General features: G+C 38.0%; 1 protein-coding gene across 2 annotated transcripts in view; it reads left to right on the forward strand.

Moving 5' to 3' along the window:
• The window catches only part of EFCAB13 (EF-hand calcium binding domain 13), a 112,753-nt gene that overhangs the window by 85,148 nt on the left and 9,176 nt on the right, over positions 1–18,429 (forward strand). The window contains exons 16-21 of one of the 2 annotated variants that reach the window (XM_042917168.1): positions 1,007–1,150; positions 2,769–2,840; positions 5,866–6,009; positions 6,583–6,654; positions 16,231–16,380; positions 17,900–17,950. In XM_042917168.1, the coding sequence (XP_042773102.1) occupies positions 1,007–1,150; positions 2,769–2,840; positions 5,866–6,009; positions 6,583–6,654; positions 16,231–16,380; positions 17,900–17,950 (633 nt within the window). Of the gene's footprint in view, positions 1–1,006; positions 1,151–2,768; positions 2,841–5,865; positions 6,010–6,582; positions 6,655–16,230; positions 16,381–16,775; positions 16,842–17,899; positions 17,951–18,429 lie in introns of those variants that run through there. The other variant, XM_042917169.1, reaches the window with a different exon arrangement.

An 18,429-nucleotide genomic window follows, 5' to 3' on the forward strand; every position in this document is an offset into this window, starting at 1 on the left:
TCATACTTAATATGTATAAAAAAGAATTCTTGCTGTCCAATGATCTTATTCTTTCCCTAGGCTCTCTTACCTCAGTTTTCGACAACACTGTCCACTCAACTGCTAAGTTCTAAACCTAGGAGTTCTTCATGGCCCCAGCTTCTCATTCAATTCATCACTAAATACTCTCAGTCTTGGGGCACCTGGCTGGTGCAGTTGATAAAGCGAGCGACTTTTAATCTCTGGGTTGTAAGTTTGAGCCCCACAATCAGGTGTAGAGATTGCTTAAAAATAAAATCTTAAACAAATTTAAAAAAAAATTTTAAAAATACTTTCAGTTTTATTCTCCAAACACATCCTATGTTTGTCCACTTCTTGTTCTCATCACTGTTACCCTTGCTGAAGCCACTGTCATCTTTTTCTCTGAACTAGCTTCCTAACTGCTTGATCTTCCAGAGAGTCTGTTCTCTATACAGTAGTAGAGTGATCCTTTTACACATTGGTAATGAGATAATTTCACTCCCTGCCCCTTAAACCTTCCAGAGGTTTTCCATTGGAATTAAAAACAAAACAAAAACAAAACAAAAAACCCCACAAAATTTCTTTCCATGGGCTGCAGTAGTAGATTGAAGAGAAAGTAAGATCCAGGGAACAATGTTCGGGGGAGATGTAGAGCAAAAGCTATTTTGGTTTCATGGTTTAATTCATGGTTTAATCAGTTGGAGTTGTTTATGAATTCAGACTTCTGTAAATCTATAAGTCAATGAAAATGACTCTTTATATTGGTTATTCAGCAGTGGGTCACTGTAAGTTCTTGAAATATTTCAGAATCCTCAAAGAAACACTAATTTTGGTGTTAAATATTTTATTGTGTTTTAATATTTGAAAATTGGCAATCATTTATAACGTATTTGTTATTCTTCTTAGCCACAAAAACCTTAATTCCTGACAGTTCCAGGTAATAGTTTAACTGTACTGACTTCTTGGACAAGCGTGTTGTAAAACTTGTGTGTGATCTACCTCTCAGTATTGCCTGATGCTATTGAAAACCTCCATAATCTCAGCAAAGGGAAGATGAAGATTTCTCACCTGTGGACCACTCTGTCTAACTTGAATAGTAACTTGAAAAAAAATGAATTCCTAGCTGCGCTGAAATTAACAACAGTGGATGGTAAGTATTCCAAATATTACAATTAAAAGATATATAAGACTGTCGGTCTGCCTTTTGTCAATCTTTTTTTTTCCTTGTATCTTGTACTTGGTTGATATGCCAATATATACACTTAGAAAATATAAAGAAACCTCAGATTGTTTGGTTGTCCAACAGAAAAAATGTTAATATCTAATTTATTGTTACTCTAAATGGATCAAATATGCATTGATTACCTTCAAGTTGTGTAACATGCAACTGGAAAATGCCATATCCCGTGAACACAGAGGGGACTGTTAGGAAATGTTAAGAGATCTATTCCCGTTTTTTTATTAACATGACTTCAGATATCCATACTGTAAAATAGACTTTGTGGTGGCCACCACCACTACTAAGTTAGCAAGTAAAAAAAGATTCAAACAAAACAAAAATGAGTTTACAAAGTAAAACAAAGACCATGGACTATAATTTTTCTTAAAAAAATTTTTTTTAGCATTTATTTCTGAGAGAGAGAGAGACAGAGAGACAGAGCAGGAGCGGGGGGAGGGGCAGAGAGAGAGGGAGACACAGAATCAGAAGCAGGTTCCAGGGTCTGGGCTGTCAGCACAGAGCCCGTTGTGGGCCTCAAACTCATGAACCATGAGATCATGACCTGAGCCGAAGTTGGACGCTTAACCAACTGAGCCACCCAGGCACCTCTACAGTTTTTCAAATAAGACTATCATTTACTGCTGATGTTCTGCATGTAGGAGACAGGTAGTACACAACCACAGGTGAAATTTCCACTCCTTCGTATTTTTCATACCTTGAAGTTACAAATGTACTGTTATACTCTTTTATGTGAAATGTTTATGCAAAACTAGCCTCGTAACAAGAGCATGCTGTCTACGGTCTTTGTCAAAGAACTGTCTTTCCCTGTGAGGATTACTTACCCCTTTTTCTTCATTAAGCTCCTGTTTAAGTGAGACTGGTAATTTTGAACTTTAAGTGTGTTGGTTGTTTTGTTTATTAACATATTTGAGATGAGGAGGGTTGATGAAAATATGATACTACCTGATAATAGCGGTTTTTTTCCCTCTCTTTTACTGAGACCTTTTATTGGACCTTCAGTACAATGTGATTTAATTCCTATTTTAATGCAGTGGTTTGCAAAGTTTTGAACCTTGTTATTTTTGGTTTTGTATTTATATTTGGTGCTGGTAAAGCAGTAGAATCCTTTTCTTCTAAATGAAATCTTACACAGTCCCTCAATATATAAATCATAAAAGTTGAGTTTCTCTGAATAAAGTGGGGGAAATGACCAAGTGAACTGCTTAAGTATTTCAACAGAGCTTTAGAAACGTGAGAAAGAACGTAAGCATTCCCGACCTAGGATCCTCTTTTTGACCATGGTGTATGTTAAAAAAGGAAAAAGGCTGGGGGGGGTGGGGGTGTGCCTGAATGGCTCAATCAGTTAACTGTCCAACTCTTGATTTCAGCTCAGGTCATGATCTCACAGTCGTGGACTCGAGCCCCTTGTCTGGCTCTGTGCTGACAGGATGGAGCCTGCTTGGGATTCTCTCTCTCTCCCTCTCTCTCTTCCCCTCCCCCCCTCTCTCAAAATAAATAAATAAACTGAAAAAAAATGTTTTTCTTGCAGAAGATGATGAAGTACAAATAGAAGAATTTGGACAAGTGGTAAAGGATATTCGTGATGCCTCCAGGTTAAAAGGTAACTAGTAAATTATTTGTGACTGTTAAATTTACTTTTATTGAATGGATGTCTTTGTGTTTTGTTTTTTAGAATTTCTAGTTCTGTTAATTTCTGCTTACCATGTTGGCATTGATCTGTTTTAAGGCAGGCAAAACTTGATTTTGATTAAAAGTTGGCAACATCCATGATGAAAGAAAAATGCCTTTTTCTGGAATGGGGCCTGTGTAAACCTATTTTAAATCCCTTTTTTTGTTGTTGTTATTTGTGTGTGTGTGTGTGTGTGTGTGTGTGTGTGTGTGTGTGTGTGTGTGTGTTTTGTTCTGGACTTTATGTAAAGTCAGATACTAGCTTTACAATTTTTCAGATATGAAAATTTTCTATACCATTTTTAGCCTCAGACTTAGGACTCTACCCTGTGTAAAGGCTTATATATGATAGAATTTCTCAGAAATCTTCTACCTCTTCCTTTAGTAGACATTCCTCATGTTCCTTTCTTTGGATTTTGTTAACATACAAGAGTGACCATGTGCATTTTGGTACCATGGCTATTTCCTACCACTTGACTTCCATTTTTGCTTAAAAGTTAAAATCATAGACCTAAAACCAATGGAGATCATACTCATGGAGTTTGTGTACTTTTCTATTTGGAACATAAGTTTAAAACTTAATTATCACTGGTAATTTATTTGAATAACATTCAAATGACTATTTGGTCAATGAGCGCTGTCAGGAGAAGAATAACAACATAGGTATATGTTTAGGAAAACGGAAGCAGAGTCATTTCTGGGTGTAAAGAAGTAGATAGATACTTTTCAGATTTTTCATAACCACTCTGCCCTGGTATAAAATTTTTAACATCATTGTTTCTCTTTTAGGTTAAGAAAAGTACTTAATAATTCCCTGTTGACATATAAATATGTTACCTGGGTCACATAACATAATTAGCATCAATATAGTATAGTGAAATAGATTAGCTGTGCTATAGGAAACAATGCATACAGGTAGAAAAGAACATGGGCTATGGAGTTTGATACATGGTGGTTTGTGGGTTTTTGACTTACCAGCTGGGTAGTCTCTGTAGGTCATTCTGGTTTCCTCATCTTTAAAACAAGGAAGCTAATAAAATCACGTTTCTCCTAGAGTTGTCAGGATCAACTGCAAAAACACATATAAAGCACATAATCTAATTATTAGGCACATACTATATACTTGGTAAATGGTAGTTAATTTTTAAATCAGAAAACAGAGTTCAGAAAGACTGGTATTCAGGACAGATAACTCTTTATGTGGAGGAAGGAAAAAAAAATGGAAACTAAACCATTGAGAAAGGAGAACAGTGAAAAAGGAGAAAGGTGTAGTTTAGGTGCCTGAATCTGGGAGCTGGTCATAATGATTGGGGGTTGACACTGGAATCTGTCAGCCAGTGCAAGAAAAGGCCAATAATTACAGGGAAGAGTTAGGAAGGGCCACCCTGGAAGAAAAGTGTTAACATAGCAGGCCTGAAACTGCTCTTTTTAGAAAAGTCTGCTTGCAAGGTTGACTGTCATATGCTCAGAATGTTCCCTTCATTACTGACTGATAAGGTAAGTTCACTGTGCCTGGACTATTTGTTGACAAACTTGGAGGGGCTGAGAAAATAGGCATATTGTGGATCAAGTTCTATGCTTTCCTTCAGTATACACACAGTTTTAAGGGATTATGGTCAGTGTCTGATCTTGTAGTTGAAGATTTTAGAGGTTGGGCAGGCAGTTCTAGGTATTGATGAGGATTAAGGATAGCCATTGATTTGGATGACTTTGGAAAGGAAGTGAAAGTTTTTGGAGTTGAGAGGTCAAGGTCATTCTTATTGTCATCAGATGATAATGGGAAATGGGGCTGAGGGAGGATTATGAGCAGGGTGACCAAAGATCCTCCAAGACGGTGAAAGAGTGATCAGAAAGTCAGTAGATGATGGTGTCCGGAGGGTAGTGTAGGTCAATGACAGGCCTGAATCTCAGGGGAGGGATAGGTTTGATTGAAGGTGGAACTAAAATAGCCAGACAGCAGAATCTTAGGAGTGTTTCTCTGCTTCCTGGTCCTATGTGGAGCATGGGAGGATGAGCAGACTCCTCTTAAGGTGTCTGTGCAAAGAAACCATATTTTAAAGGGAACCAAGCTTTAGGTAAAACAAGCAGAGCTGATACAGGTTTTTAGGTGACTGTCATTTGCAGTTGCCTCGCTGAGATGTTAGGGGGACAGAAAGTGAAGCGGGATCGAAGGTACTAAGAAGCTGTGATTACTGTTTGCAGCTATTCCTGATGGCTTAATAATAATAATAATAATAGTAACTTTATTGCTATTAATATGACACTTAGTGTTTGCTATATACCTAATGTTGTTTTAAGTATTTTTCATACATCATATATTTAATCTCCATCTTAACTGTGTGAGGTAGATAGTATTATTAAATTATTTTAGATATAAGACTACTGAATTTGATAGAGGGGTTAAATAGTAATAATTTGCTCAAGGTCAGATAGTTTCAGGTCACAAATCCTGGAGCCAGGATTTGAATGTACTTAACACTGCCTCCTTTGAAAGGGCTGGAAATAAAGCAAAATTCCAGATGCCAGAGTACAACTGGATCTTGGTAGAATTGAAAAGAAAAGGTGAGTGAGTCTTTGTGATACTTGTGTTTACAATTTTACATTTCTCATGATTCTGAAATCTATTTCACTTCCACCAGGATGAGTTAATTTTGTTTGCTACCATTAGAGCTCTAGTTTAAAATAACTACTTTGTGTCATTGCAGTGAAAAATTCAGCCATAGCAACCATTTTGGTTGTGCCAATTTTATATTAGCACCAAAGAAACATGGCAGACCAAGCATATTGTTTTGCTGGACTTAGAATTTCCTGAGGGCTGGATTCTTCACTGAGATTTCTTATTCAAGAGGTGGTCATAAATCATGGACTACCACTGACAAAAGTCTTGAGTGATGGCTACTGTTGTTTTTTAAGTCAGAGGTTAGTTAATTACCGAATCACTTTTTTTCTGTTTCTAGAGTTACAAGACATTGTCTTAGCTCTTGATGGGCTTGAAGGTGACGTGATATCTGGGAAGAACTTGGAGAGCTTTCTAGGCAATATTGGGATTAAGTCACCTGAAGAAGAGGTAGAGAAAATTCTTCAGTCAGATCTTGTTTCTGGTAAGCATTTAAATATTATTATCCATTTTTTTGTTTTGGGTAGGAGTAACTGAAGAAAGTGTGCAAGGTTTTTGTTCAAGCGAATAGGGCTCCTTTGAGCTAATATCTATAGGTATTTGCTTGTATTGCTGTAAATGTCCTTAAAGAGGAGACTTTCTTTTAAAGTCCTTTTTTACAGTTAATGAGAATACTCTTAGCAAGCAGGTAGAAATTTTGTGGGGGAGTGGGCTCATTGGTATCCACTCTCTTTAGATAGATCTTGATTTAGTGACTAACACATAGTTTGGAAATTCCAGCTCTGTGAATAGAAAACCTAGCTTTGCTGGTTTGTACCAAGTAAAGTTATTGGACTTACAACTTTCTTAGTAGGTTAGTTGCCTTACAGGTAGAATCAGAACTAGTATATCTACAATCTTGTAAGGTTAATTGCAAGGCACAGTGGGTGAAAATGAATCCCAAGTATCTTGTATGTAAAGTAAAGAAATTGTATGCTGGTTTTGATTTTCATATGAGCTTTTTAATATTACGTTTTCCAGGGATTCTTGTCTGTTCCCCCCCCTCTCTCTCTTACAGATGACAACATGGTGAATGTTAAAGACTGTATGAAGGCTTTGAAGGACATTCAGAAATTTTCCACTTTTGTTGGTAAGAACTTTATGGTAAAACTGTTGAATGGCAAATAACACAGGACTCATTCAGAGGTCACGTAGCCAAACATTATATTTGGTGCTCAGATCTTCTTTGTAGTATCTGTGCCAAATGTTTGTTTCATCTACATTTGAACTCTTCCAGTTATGGCAAACTTGATTACATTTGTTTTTCATTTAAGAATTTGTATTTGAATGGAAAAGATTGGGAAAATCACAAGGTTATGATGTTTTCCAATAGCTAAAGTAAGGACATTTTATTATATAATAATGGTAATTTTGAAACTGTTATAAAAAAATTTAGTGACCAGAAATGTAAGAGATATAAAGTGCAAGGCTCATGTAATGTCACCTTCTGGAAATATCCCTGTTAAAGTGTGGTAAATATCCCTTTAGCCTTTTTTATTTGAATCTATGAATATTTGTGTATTCTGATATTATTTAAAAATTAGACGCACTTGGGTGGCTCAGTTGGTTAAATGTCTGATTTTGGCTCAGGTTATGATCTCATGGTTTGTGAGTTCAAGCCCCACATTGGGCTCTCTGCTGTCAGCACAGAGCCCACTTCAGATCCTCTGTTTCCTTCTCTCTCTGCCCCTGCTTGTTCTCTAAATAAATAAATCAATTAATTAATAATTAATTAAAATAAAATTACCATGGGGGCGCCTGGGTGGCTCAGTCGGTTAAGCGTCCGACTTCAGCCCGGGTCACGATCTCGCGGTCCGTGAGTTCGAGCCCCGCGTCAGGCTCTGGGCTGATGGCTCAGAGCCTGGAGCCTGCTTCCGATTCTGTGTCTCCCTCTCTCTCTGCCCCTCCCCCATTCATGCTCTGTCTCTCTCTGTCTCAAAAATAAATAAAACGTTAAAAAAAAATTTAAAATAAAATTACCATGTCCATAATATTCCACGACTTGCAGGTTTAAAGAAATTAACAGTGTATCTTAGATATTGTTCCATGTTCCATTGTATCATAAACAACCTCATTCTTTTTTTTTTTTTTTTACAACCTCATTCTTTTTAAAGACTGCAATAATATTCCATTTGGGGGATGTACTGTCATTTTATCCACAACACTTTTGATGATATTTGCCAATTAAAAATCTGAAAATTTGCCAATTTTTCACCACTGAAACATTTTGATGAGCATTGTTGTATGTATATATGTGCATAAAGTTCTCCTGGGGGATAAAACCCTCAGAAGTCACACTGCTAGACTGAAATATATGCAGATGTGAGATGTTAACAGCTACTGCTTAATTATCCTCCAAAAAGTTTGTAAAAATTCACACTTTTATCAGTAATGGATATTATTTATTGAAAATTCTGCTGGTAAAAGAATTCTATTATTGTTTTAATATGCATGTCTTTAATGACTAGTGAGGTAAAACATTTTTCATATGATTGTCGAATATGCTTTTATTTTAATTAGATTGTCTTTTTCATATGAATTTATAAATAGCTCTTTTTTTTTTTAAAATAGCTCTTTATATATAAGGGACATTAATGTTCTGTCTTGTCTATTGCCATTTTTTTTCTAGTTTATTATTCATCTTTGACTTTGATTTTGGTGGACTGCTTATTGCCATCCTCTGTTTTATTTTGTCAGTTTTGGTAATTTTTATTCTCCTAGGAAATTTATTTTATTCAAGTGTTTTTTGGGAATATTAGTACAATCCTATGCAGTGATAATTCTTTTGATTTTTTTGTGTCTGGTTATTTTCTCATTCTTAAATTTGTATATATATTTGTGTGTGTGTGTGTGTGTGTATATATGTGTGTATATATACACACATATATACACATATATATATATATATATATCTTCTTCTAGATTTCCTAGCAGATCTTTTAATTATCTCTCTTTTTAAAGCTCTACATCTTAGATTTATCTTTAGTGTTTCTATTTGTAGTAAAAAAAAATTCTGCTTTTATCTTTAGGATGTCCTTTCTATTGTTCCCTTTTGTCCATTTTGTAGTTTTTCTAAGTTGTTTAAATTATGAACTTACTTTTTTCTTCTTACTGAGAAATAAATGTTTAAGACTATCAATTTTCATTTCAGTAAGACTTTGGTTTATCAAAGTCTTTATTCTTGTTTTTTTCTAAGCATATTCAGTTGTATTTTGATTTTCTCCTTGATGTAAGAGTTGCCTAAGAGAAAAACCTTAAATTTTAAAGCAATTATTTGAAAAATTTTAAATGAATTTAAAAATTTTAAATTTGAATTTGAATTTCATTATTGTCCTCTCTTTGTTGTTTATTTTTAGTTTACTGTGGTCAGAGAATGAGGTCTATAGTAGAGGATTTGATAGTTTCTGTGTTAATTAGATACGGAGTTTTTTCTATTTTTACATGTTTATTTAAAAACCGCATTAGGGGTGCCTGGGTGGCTCAGTTGGTTGAGCGTCCGACTTTGGCTCAGGTCATGATCTCGCGGTTTGTGAGTTCGAGCCCCTCGTGGGGCTCTGTGCTGACCACTCAGAGCCTGGAGCCTGCTTCAGATTCTGGGTCTCCCTCTCTCTCTCTGCCCCTCTCCCACTCATGCTCTGTCTCTCTCTGTCTCAGAAATAAACATTAAAAAAAAATTAAAAAAACACATTAGTGGGCTTCAGGGACAGGCTAATCGTAATGTACACTCATCCTACTGTTTGTCTTGGAAATCCTTATGACTTTTTGAAGCAGCCCATTCCATAATTTTTGGACAGCTGTAGAACTAGTCAATTGTTCCACATATTTGATGGAAATCCTGCCTTATAATTCCATTCCCAAACTTAACATTTGGACTCTTCCCCGTCAGTAGCCCTCCAGGGATGGGAGGAGAGCTCTTATATTTTCTTTCTTTTACGTTGAATCATCTTTTCTCTGGACTCAGATTTCCTTTCAACCATTCCTCACATGGCCTATTTTTGAAACTTCTTACCAATGACTAATGACTAACTCATGGAACAACATAATATATTAAATTATACTTTCACATAAATTAGCTAATTTTAAAGTAATTTATTATATATTTCTCTTAATGAAATCTGAAAGATTATTTTTTTAGACATGTACTTTAGAAATGTGAAGAGGTTTTTGTTTGTTTGTTTTAATTAAGGGGAGGGTGGTCAGTCATGGATTTCCTAGTTCAGATGTTTGATATTATCATGCTAAACATAATAGGCTTTGCTGATTCTCTAAATTGGGTAAAGTGAGCTGACAGGAGCAAGGGGTGTAGGGAAAGAAAGTAGAAAGGGAAGGATTGGAGTTTGGGAGCAGTTGTGACGAATGGAGGGTATTTTTTATGAAATGGTGAGCTCGTTAATAGAATCACTAGAGAAACTTTGGCATACTTTTTTGTTCATAAAGGAATAGGCCACGCAGAACCCAGAGTTTTAACAAAATAATTTTAAGAATAAAGATAAGGGGGGGGGTTCCGGAAGATGGCGGCGTAGGAGGACGCGGGGCTCACAGCGCGTCCTGCCGATCACTTAGATTCCACCTACACCTGCCTAAAGAACCCAGAAAACCGCCAGAGGATTAGCAGAACGGAGTCTCCGGAGTCAAGCGCAGACTAGAGGCCCACAGAAGAGGGTAGGAAGGGCGGCGAGGCGGTGCGCGCTCCACGGACTGGCGGGAGGGAGCCGGGGCGGAGGGGCGGCTCGCCGGCCAAGCAGAGCCCCCGAGTCTGGCTGGCAAAAGCGGAGGGGCCGGACAGACTGTGTTCCGACAGCAAGCGCGACTTAGCGTCTGGGAGGTCATAAGTTAACAGCTCTGCTCGGAAAGCGGGAAGGCTGGAGGACAAAGGGAGGGAGAGCTGCTGAGCCCCCGGACGGCAGAGCTCAGCTTGGCGGGGAACAAAGGGGCCAGCGCCATCTCCCCCGCCCATCCCCCAGCCAAAATCCCAAAGGGAACCAGTTCCTGCCAGAGAACTTGCTCGCTCCGCGCAAACACCCAACTCTGTGCTTCTGCGGAGCCAAACCTCCGGCAGCGGATCTGACTCCCTCCCGCTGCCACAGGGCTCCTCCTGAAGTGGATCACCTAAGGAGAAGCGAGCTAAGCCTGCCCCTCCAGCCCCCGTGCACCTTGCCTACCCACCCCAGCTAATACGCCAGATCCCCAGCAACACAAGCCTGGCAGTGTGCAAGTAGCCCAGACGGGACACGCCACCCCACAGTGAATCCCGCCCCTAGGAGAGGGGAAGAGAAGGCACACACCAGTCTGACTGTGGCCCCAGCAGTGGGCTGGGGGCAGACATCGGGTCGGACTGCGGCCCCGCCCACTAACTCCAGTTATACACCACAGCACAGGGGAAGTGCACTGCAGGTCCTCACCACGCCAGGGACTCTCCAAAATGACCAAACGGAAGAATTCCCCGCAGAAGAATCTCCAGGAAATAACAACAGCTAATGAACTGATCAAAAAGGATTTAAATAATATAACAGAAAGTGAATTTAGAATAATAGTCATAAAATTAATCGCTGGGCTTGAAAACAGTATACAGGACAGCAGAGAATCTCTTGCCACAAAGATCGAGGGACTAAGGAACAGTCACGAGGAGTTGAAAAACGCTTTAAACGAATTGCAAAACAAAATGGAATCCACGATGGCTCGGCTTGAAGAGGCAGAGGAGAGAATAGGTGAACTAGAAGATAAAGTTATGGAGAAAGAGGAAGCTGAAAGAAAGATAAAAAAATCCAGGAGTATGAGGGGAAAATTAGAGAACTAAGTGATACACTAAAAAAAAATAATATACGCATAATTGGTATCCCAGAGGAGGAAGAGAGAGGGAAGGGTGCTGAAGGGGTACTTGAACAAATTATAGCTGAGAACTTCCCTGAACTGGGGAAGGAAAAAGGCATTGAAATCCAAGAGGCACAGAGAACTCCCTTCAGACGTAACTTGAATCGATCTTCTGCACGACATATCATAGTGAAACTGGCAAAATACAAGGATAAAGAGAAAATTCTGAAAGCAGCAAGGGATAAACGTGCCCTCACATATAAAGGGAGACCTATAAGACTCGTGACTGATCTCTCCTTTGAAACTTGGCAGGCCAGAAAGGCTTGGCACGATATCTACAGTGTGCTAAACAGCAAAAATATGCAGCCGAGAATCCATTATCCAGCAAGTCTGTCATTTAGAATAGAAGGAGAGATAAAGGTCTTCCCAAACAAACAAAAACTGAAGGAATTTGTCACCACGAAACCAGCCCTACAAGAGATCCTAAGGGGGATCCTGTGAGACAAAGTACCAGAGACATCACTACAAGCATAAAACATACAGACATCACAATGACTCTAAACCCATATCTTTCTATAATAACACTGAATGTAAATGGATTAAATGCGCCAACTAAAAGACATAGGGTATCAGAATGGATAAAAAAACAAGACCCATCTATTTGCTGTCTACAAGAGACTCATTTTAGATCTGAGGACACCTTTAGATTGAGAGTGAGGGGATGGAGAACTATTTATCATGCTCCTGGAAGCCAAAAGAAAGCTGGAGTAGCCATACTTATATCAGACAAACTAGACTTTAAATTAAAGGCTGTAACAAGAGATGAAGAAGGGCATTATATAATAATCACAGGGTCTATCCACCAGGAAGAGCTAACTATTATAAATGTCTATGCGCCAAATACCCGAGCCCCCAGATATATAAAACAATTACTCATAAACATAAGCAACCTTATTGATAAGAATGTGGTCATTGCAGGGGACTTTAACACCCCACTTACAGAAATGGATAGATCATCTAGACACACAGTCAATAAAGAAACAAGGGCCCTGAATGATACATTGGATCAGATGGACTTGACAGATATATTTAGAACTCTGCATCCCAAAGCAACAGAATATACTTTCTTCTCGAGTGCACATGGAACATTCTCCAAGATAGATCATATACTGGGTCACAAAACAGCCCTTCATAAGTTTACAAGAATTGAAATTATACCATGCATACTTTCAGACCACAATGCTATGAAGCTTGAAATCAACCACAGGAAAAAGTCTGGAAAACCTCCAAAAGCATGGAGGTTAAAGAACACCCTACTAACGAATGAGTGGGTCAACCAGGCAATTAGAGAAGAAATTAAAACATATATGGAAACAAACGAAAATGAAAATACAACAATCCAAACGCTTTGGGATGCAGCGAAGGCAGTCCTGAGAGGAAAATACATTGCAATCCAGGCCTATCTCAAGAAACAAGAAAAATCCCAAATACAAAATCTAACAGCACACCTAAAGGAAATAGAAGCAGAACAGCAAAGGCAGCCTAAACCCAGCAGAAGAAGAGAAATCATAAAGATCAGAGCAGAAATAAACAATATAGAATCTAAAAAAACTGTAGAGCAGATCAACGAAACCAAGAGTTGGTTTTTTGAAAAAATAAACAAAATTGACAAACCTCTAGCCAGGCTTCTCAAAAAGAAAAGGGAGATGACCCAAATAGATAAAATCATGAATGAAAATGGAATGATTACAACCAATCCCTCAGAGATACAAACAATTATCAGGGAATACTATGAAAAATTATATGCCAGCAAATTGGACAACCTGGAAGAAATGGACAAATTTCTAAATACCGACACTCTTCCAAAACTCAATCAGGAGGAAATAGAAAGCTTGAACAGACCCATAACCAGCGAAGAAATTGAATCGGTTATCAAAAATCTCCCAACAAATAAGAGTCCAGGACCAGATGGCTTCCCAGGGGAGTTCTACCAGACATTTAAAGCAGAGATAATACCTATCCTTCTCAAGCTATTCCAAGAAATAGAAAGGGAAGGAAAACTTCCAGACTCATTCTATGAAGCCAGTATTACTTTGATTCCTAAACCAGACAGAGACCCAGTAAAAAAAGAGAACTACAGGCCAATATCCCTGATGAATATGGATGCAAAAATTCTTAATAAGATACTAGCAAATCGAATTCAACAGCATATAAAAAGAATTATTCACCATGATCAAGTGGGATTCATTCCTGGGATGCAGGGCTGGTTCAACATTCGCAAATCGATCAACGTGATACATCATATTAACAAAAAAAAGAGAAGAACCATATGATCCTGTCAATCGATGCAGAAAAGGCCTTTGACAAAATCCAGCACCCTTTCTTAATAAAAACCCTTAAGAAAATCGGGATAGAAGGAACATACTTAAAGATCATAAAGGCCATTTATGAAAAGCCCACAGCTAACATCATCCTCAACGGGGAAAAACTGAGAGCTTTTTCCCTGAGATCAGGAACACGACAGGGATGCCCACTGTCACCGCTCTTGTTTAACATAGTGCTGGAAGTTCTAGCATCAGCAATCAGACAACAAAAGGAAATCAAAGGCATCAAAATTGGCAAAGATGAAGTCAAGCTTTCGCTTTTTGCAGATGACATGATATTATACATGGAAAATCCGATAGACTCCACCAAAAGTCTGCTAGAACTGATACATGAATTCAGCAAAGTTGCAGGATACAAAATCAATGTGCAGAAATCAGTTGCATTCTTATACACTAACAATGAAGCAACAGAAAGACAAATGAAGAAACTGATCCCATTCACAATTGCACCAAGAAGCATAAAATACCTAGGAATAAATCTAACCAAAGATGTAAAAGATCTGTATGCTGAAAACTATAGAAAGCTTATGCAGGTAATTGAAGAAGATATAAAGAAATGGAAAGACATTCCCTGCTCATGGATTGGAAGAATAAATATTGTCAAAATGTCAATACTACCCAAAGCTATCTACACATTCAATGCAATCCCAATCAAAATTGCACCAGCATTCTTCTCGAAACTAGAACAAGCAATCCTAAAATTCATATGGAACCACAAAAGGCCCCGAATAGCCAAAGTAATTTTGAAGAAGAAGACCAAAGCAGGAGGCATCACAATCCCAGACTTTAGCCTCTACTACAAAGCTGTCATCATCAAGACAGCATGGTATTGGCATAAAAACAGACACATAGACCAATGGAATAGAATAGAAACCCCAGAACTAGACCCACAAACGTATGGCCAACTCATCTTTGACAAAGCAGGAAAGAACATCCAATGGAAAAAAGACAGTCTCTTTAACAAATGGTGCTGGGAGAACTGGACAGCAACATGCAGAAGGTTGAAACTAGACCACTTCCTCACACCATTCACAAAAATAAACTCAAAATGGATAAAGGACCTGAATGTGAGACAGGAAACCATCAAAACCTTAGAGGAGAAAGCAGGAAAAGACCTCTCTGACCTCAGCCGTAGCAATCTCTTACTCGGCACATCCCCAAAGGCAAGGGAATTAAAAGCAAAAGTGAATTACTGGGACCTTATGAAGATAAAAAGCTTCTGCACAGCAAAGGAAACAACCAACAAAACTAAAAGGCAACCAACGGAATGGGAAAAGATATTTGCAAATGACACATCGGACAAAGGGCTAGTATCCATAATCTATAAAGAGCTCATCAAACTCCACACCCGAAAAACAAATAACCCAGTGAAGAAATGGGCAGAAAACATGAATAGACACTTCTCTAAAGAAGACATCCGGATGGCCAACAGGCACATGAAAAGATGTTCAACGTCGCTCCTTATCAGGGAAATACAAATCAAAACCACACTCAGATACCACCTCACGCCAGTCAGAGTGGCCAAAATGAAGAAATCAGGAGACTATAGATGCTGGAGAGGATGTGGAGAAACGGGAACCCTCTTGCACTGTTGGTGGGAATGCAAATTGGTGCAGCCGCTCTGGAAAGCAGTGTGGAGGTTCCTCAGAAAATTAAAAATAGACCTACCCTATGACCCAGCAATAGCACTGCTAGGAATTTATCCAAGGGATACAGGAGTACTGATGCATAGGGGCACCTGTACCCCAATGTTTATAGCGGCACTCTCAACAATAGCCAAATTATGGAAAGAGCCTAAATGTCCATCAACTGATGAATGGATAAAGAAACTGTGGTTTATATACACAATGGAATACTACGTGGCAATGAGAAAAAATGAAATATGGCCTTTTGTAGCAACGTGGATGGAACTGGAGAGTGTGATGCTAAGTGAAATAAGCCATACAGAGAAAGACAGATACCATATGGTTTCACTCTTATGTGGATCCTGAGAAACATAACAGAAACCCATGGGGGAGGGGAAGGAAAAAAAAAAAAAAAAAAAAGAGGTTAGAGTGGGAGAGAGCCAAAGCATTAGAGACTGTTAAAAAACTGAGAACAAACTGAGGGTTGATGGGGGGTGGGAGGGGGGGCAGGGTGGGAGGGAGGACAGGGTGGGTGATGGGTATTGAGGAGGGCACCTTTTGGGATGAGCACTGGGTGTTGTATGGAAACCAATTTGACAGTAAATTTCATATATTAAAAAATAAAAAAAATAAAAAAAATAAAAAAAAAAGAATAAAGATAAGGGGCTATAGAAAACTATAGTGGAGAACAGATTGCTCTACCTTTTTAAATGGCCACATGTGGGTAGTGGCTGCCATTTTGGACAGTGCAAAACTGGAAGAATCCATCAGTTTTACTGTTATGTTCCAAAAATTTAGATCCATGGACTGAATTACATGTTGTATGTATATTCTCTGTGTTTGTAGCATTGAATGACATCATCAGTACATTGGAATGTATGGAAGAAAGTGATCAGTCTGGCAAGGACAACTATGCAGATGTACTTGGAAACACCAGTAGAATTTACTTCACTGATAATAGTTTTCAAGAAGTGTTGGATGATTCCTTGCTCGACGGTGAGTTGATTGAGCAGATAACCAGCAACTTGTAATAAAAATTTCTTCTAAAATTTTATCCAAGGTTTTAAAATATTTTACCAAATACTAATTAATTAAATCTTAATACTTAGTTCCTAAATACTACTGTAAATGTATTGAAATGCAATTTACTACAGATCAGATTTAGAGATATATCTTATATTCTATATTCACGGAGATTTAGTTATTACAATATCAAATTCCTGGATGATCTCTTGGACTGCATTGTAAACTTGGTCTGAAAGTATTTATATATGTTGTCATATGGCTTTAAAATGTTTCTTTCTAGAGTAATTTCATTTCAAAGTTAATCCCTTTCCTTTTATGAATTTTAGAAAGGTCCTAATAGTTGTCTAGCTTTCTTTTTCTTTTAGGTGAAAGGCTCTTTGAAAAATACAAGTTATTGTTGAACAATTAAACCATTGGTCTATATAACATTCTGTGTAAGTGTTGATCTGGCTATTTGCTCTATTTACAAAGAATTTACCTGATCCATCCATATTCTTATCTGGGATATACCCAGATGGGTTTTATCAATACTTGGAAAGCCATCTCCTGCCTTTAAATTTAACTTCAGCTAAAAAATGAGATCAGATGTGTGTCTCAGGGAAAACTGGCAATCTGCAAAGACAGTTTCGATTGTCAAAACTGATGGGGGAGGAATGCTGGGATCTGGTGAGTAGAGGTGAGGGATGCTACTAACCACCCTATAATGTATAGGACAGCACTCCCCCACATAATTAGCTGGCCCCAAATGTAATTTTGCTCAGGTTGAGAACTTCTGTTTTAGAGTTATCTTGTAAAAGTGCCAAACCTACTATTTTGAAAGTACTTTTTAATAGGTTAGTTATATTTTTTTAATCCTGCTTGGATCACATTTTAAAAATTAATGTAAATATAATGTATCTTGATTCTAACCTCCTTTTGCTTCAAGGTAATACCTGTACTAGTTGTGAGTTATTCTAAACTGCTCTCTAACTGCGATGTGGTCCATCTATGCAAATGGACATATTTTGTTTCTATCACTTGTCCCTCAAATAGATCTCTGTATCAATTTGCATTTTTGTGGAAAATGTATAGGATGAAGGGTATAACTGCACCTTGTCCTTAGGAAAAGCTCCAGAATTAGATAGATAGGTAGGCAGGCAGGACTAAAGAAGGACAATTCAGAATAATAATTAAACATGTTATTGAATATATGAGCCTGGGGATTAAGCTGTTCTCTTAGGGATAAAGGAAGCATTTGTAACATTAGAATCTCAGCCACATTTAAGAAGCTTGGTGGAGCTTGACGAATCCATGGAGTCTAAGAAGTAAGAGGAAGATGAGTAGAGAACGTTATTCTGGAAGCTAGTGGAGGATTTTGAGAAGAAGGGGATGGTCAATGCTAAATGTTATTGAGAAATGAAGTATGTAATTTATCCATTGGTTTTCTTCCAAACTGGGTAAAATCAGGATGCCGTTCCTTATGGCATAATCTCTCTATTTAAATTTGCAGACTTTAGGAAAGAGGCTTTGTCTTCAAATCTGAAACTACCAACAGCAGATGGTAAGGACTTTATATATGTATACAAGAAAGCATTCCCTATGAAAGAGTTATTTTTTAGGATCATTGCCAGGTGCCAATGGATTCCTAGTCCATTCTTCCCACTCCAGCCAGAGTAATTTTTTTTTTTCAAAAAAGTAATCTGATTGTGTGATGTCCCCCTATTTTCAACTCTTTAAACATTTTTCATTGTTGTTAAAGATCAAAATCCTGCATGTCCTAGCTCTCTGGCATAATTTTGTACCATTACCCTTGCTTTCTGCATTTTCAAGTACATTGGCTTTCTTTCATTTCCTTAGAACTCCAACTACAAAGCTTTTGCGTATTTTGTTCCCTGGAATAGTTTTCCCTGACACTCTTTGCCTAGTTAATGTTTACTCATCTTTCAAATGAGTGATGGGGTGCCTGGGTGACTCAGTTGGTTAAGTGTCTCACTTTGGCTCAGGTCATGATGTCGTAGTCTGTGAGTTTGAGCCCTGTGC

The sequence above is a fragment of the Panthera leo genome, chromosome E1 (assembly GCF_018350215.1).
Source record: "Panthera leo isolate Ple1 chromosome E1, P.leo_Ple1_pat1.1, whole genome shotgun sequence".
Classification (NCBI taxonomy): Eukaryota; Metazoa; Chordata; class Mammalia; order Carnivora; family Felidae; genus Panthera; species Panthera leo.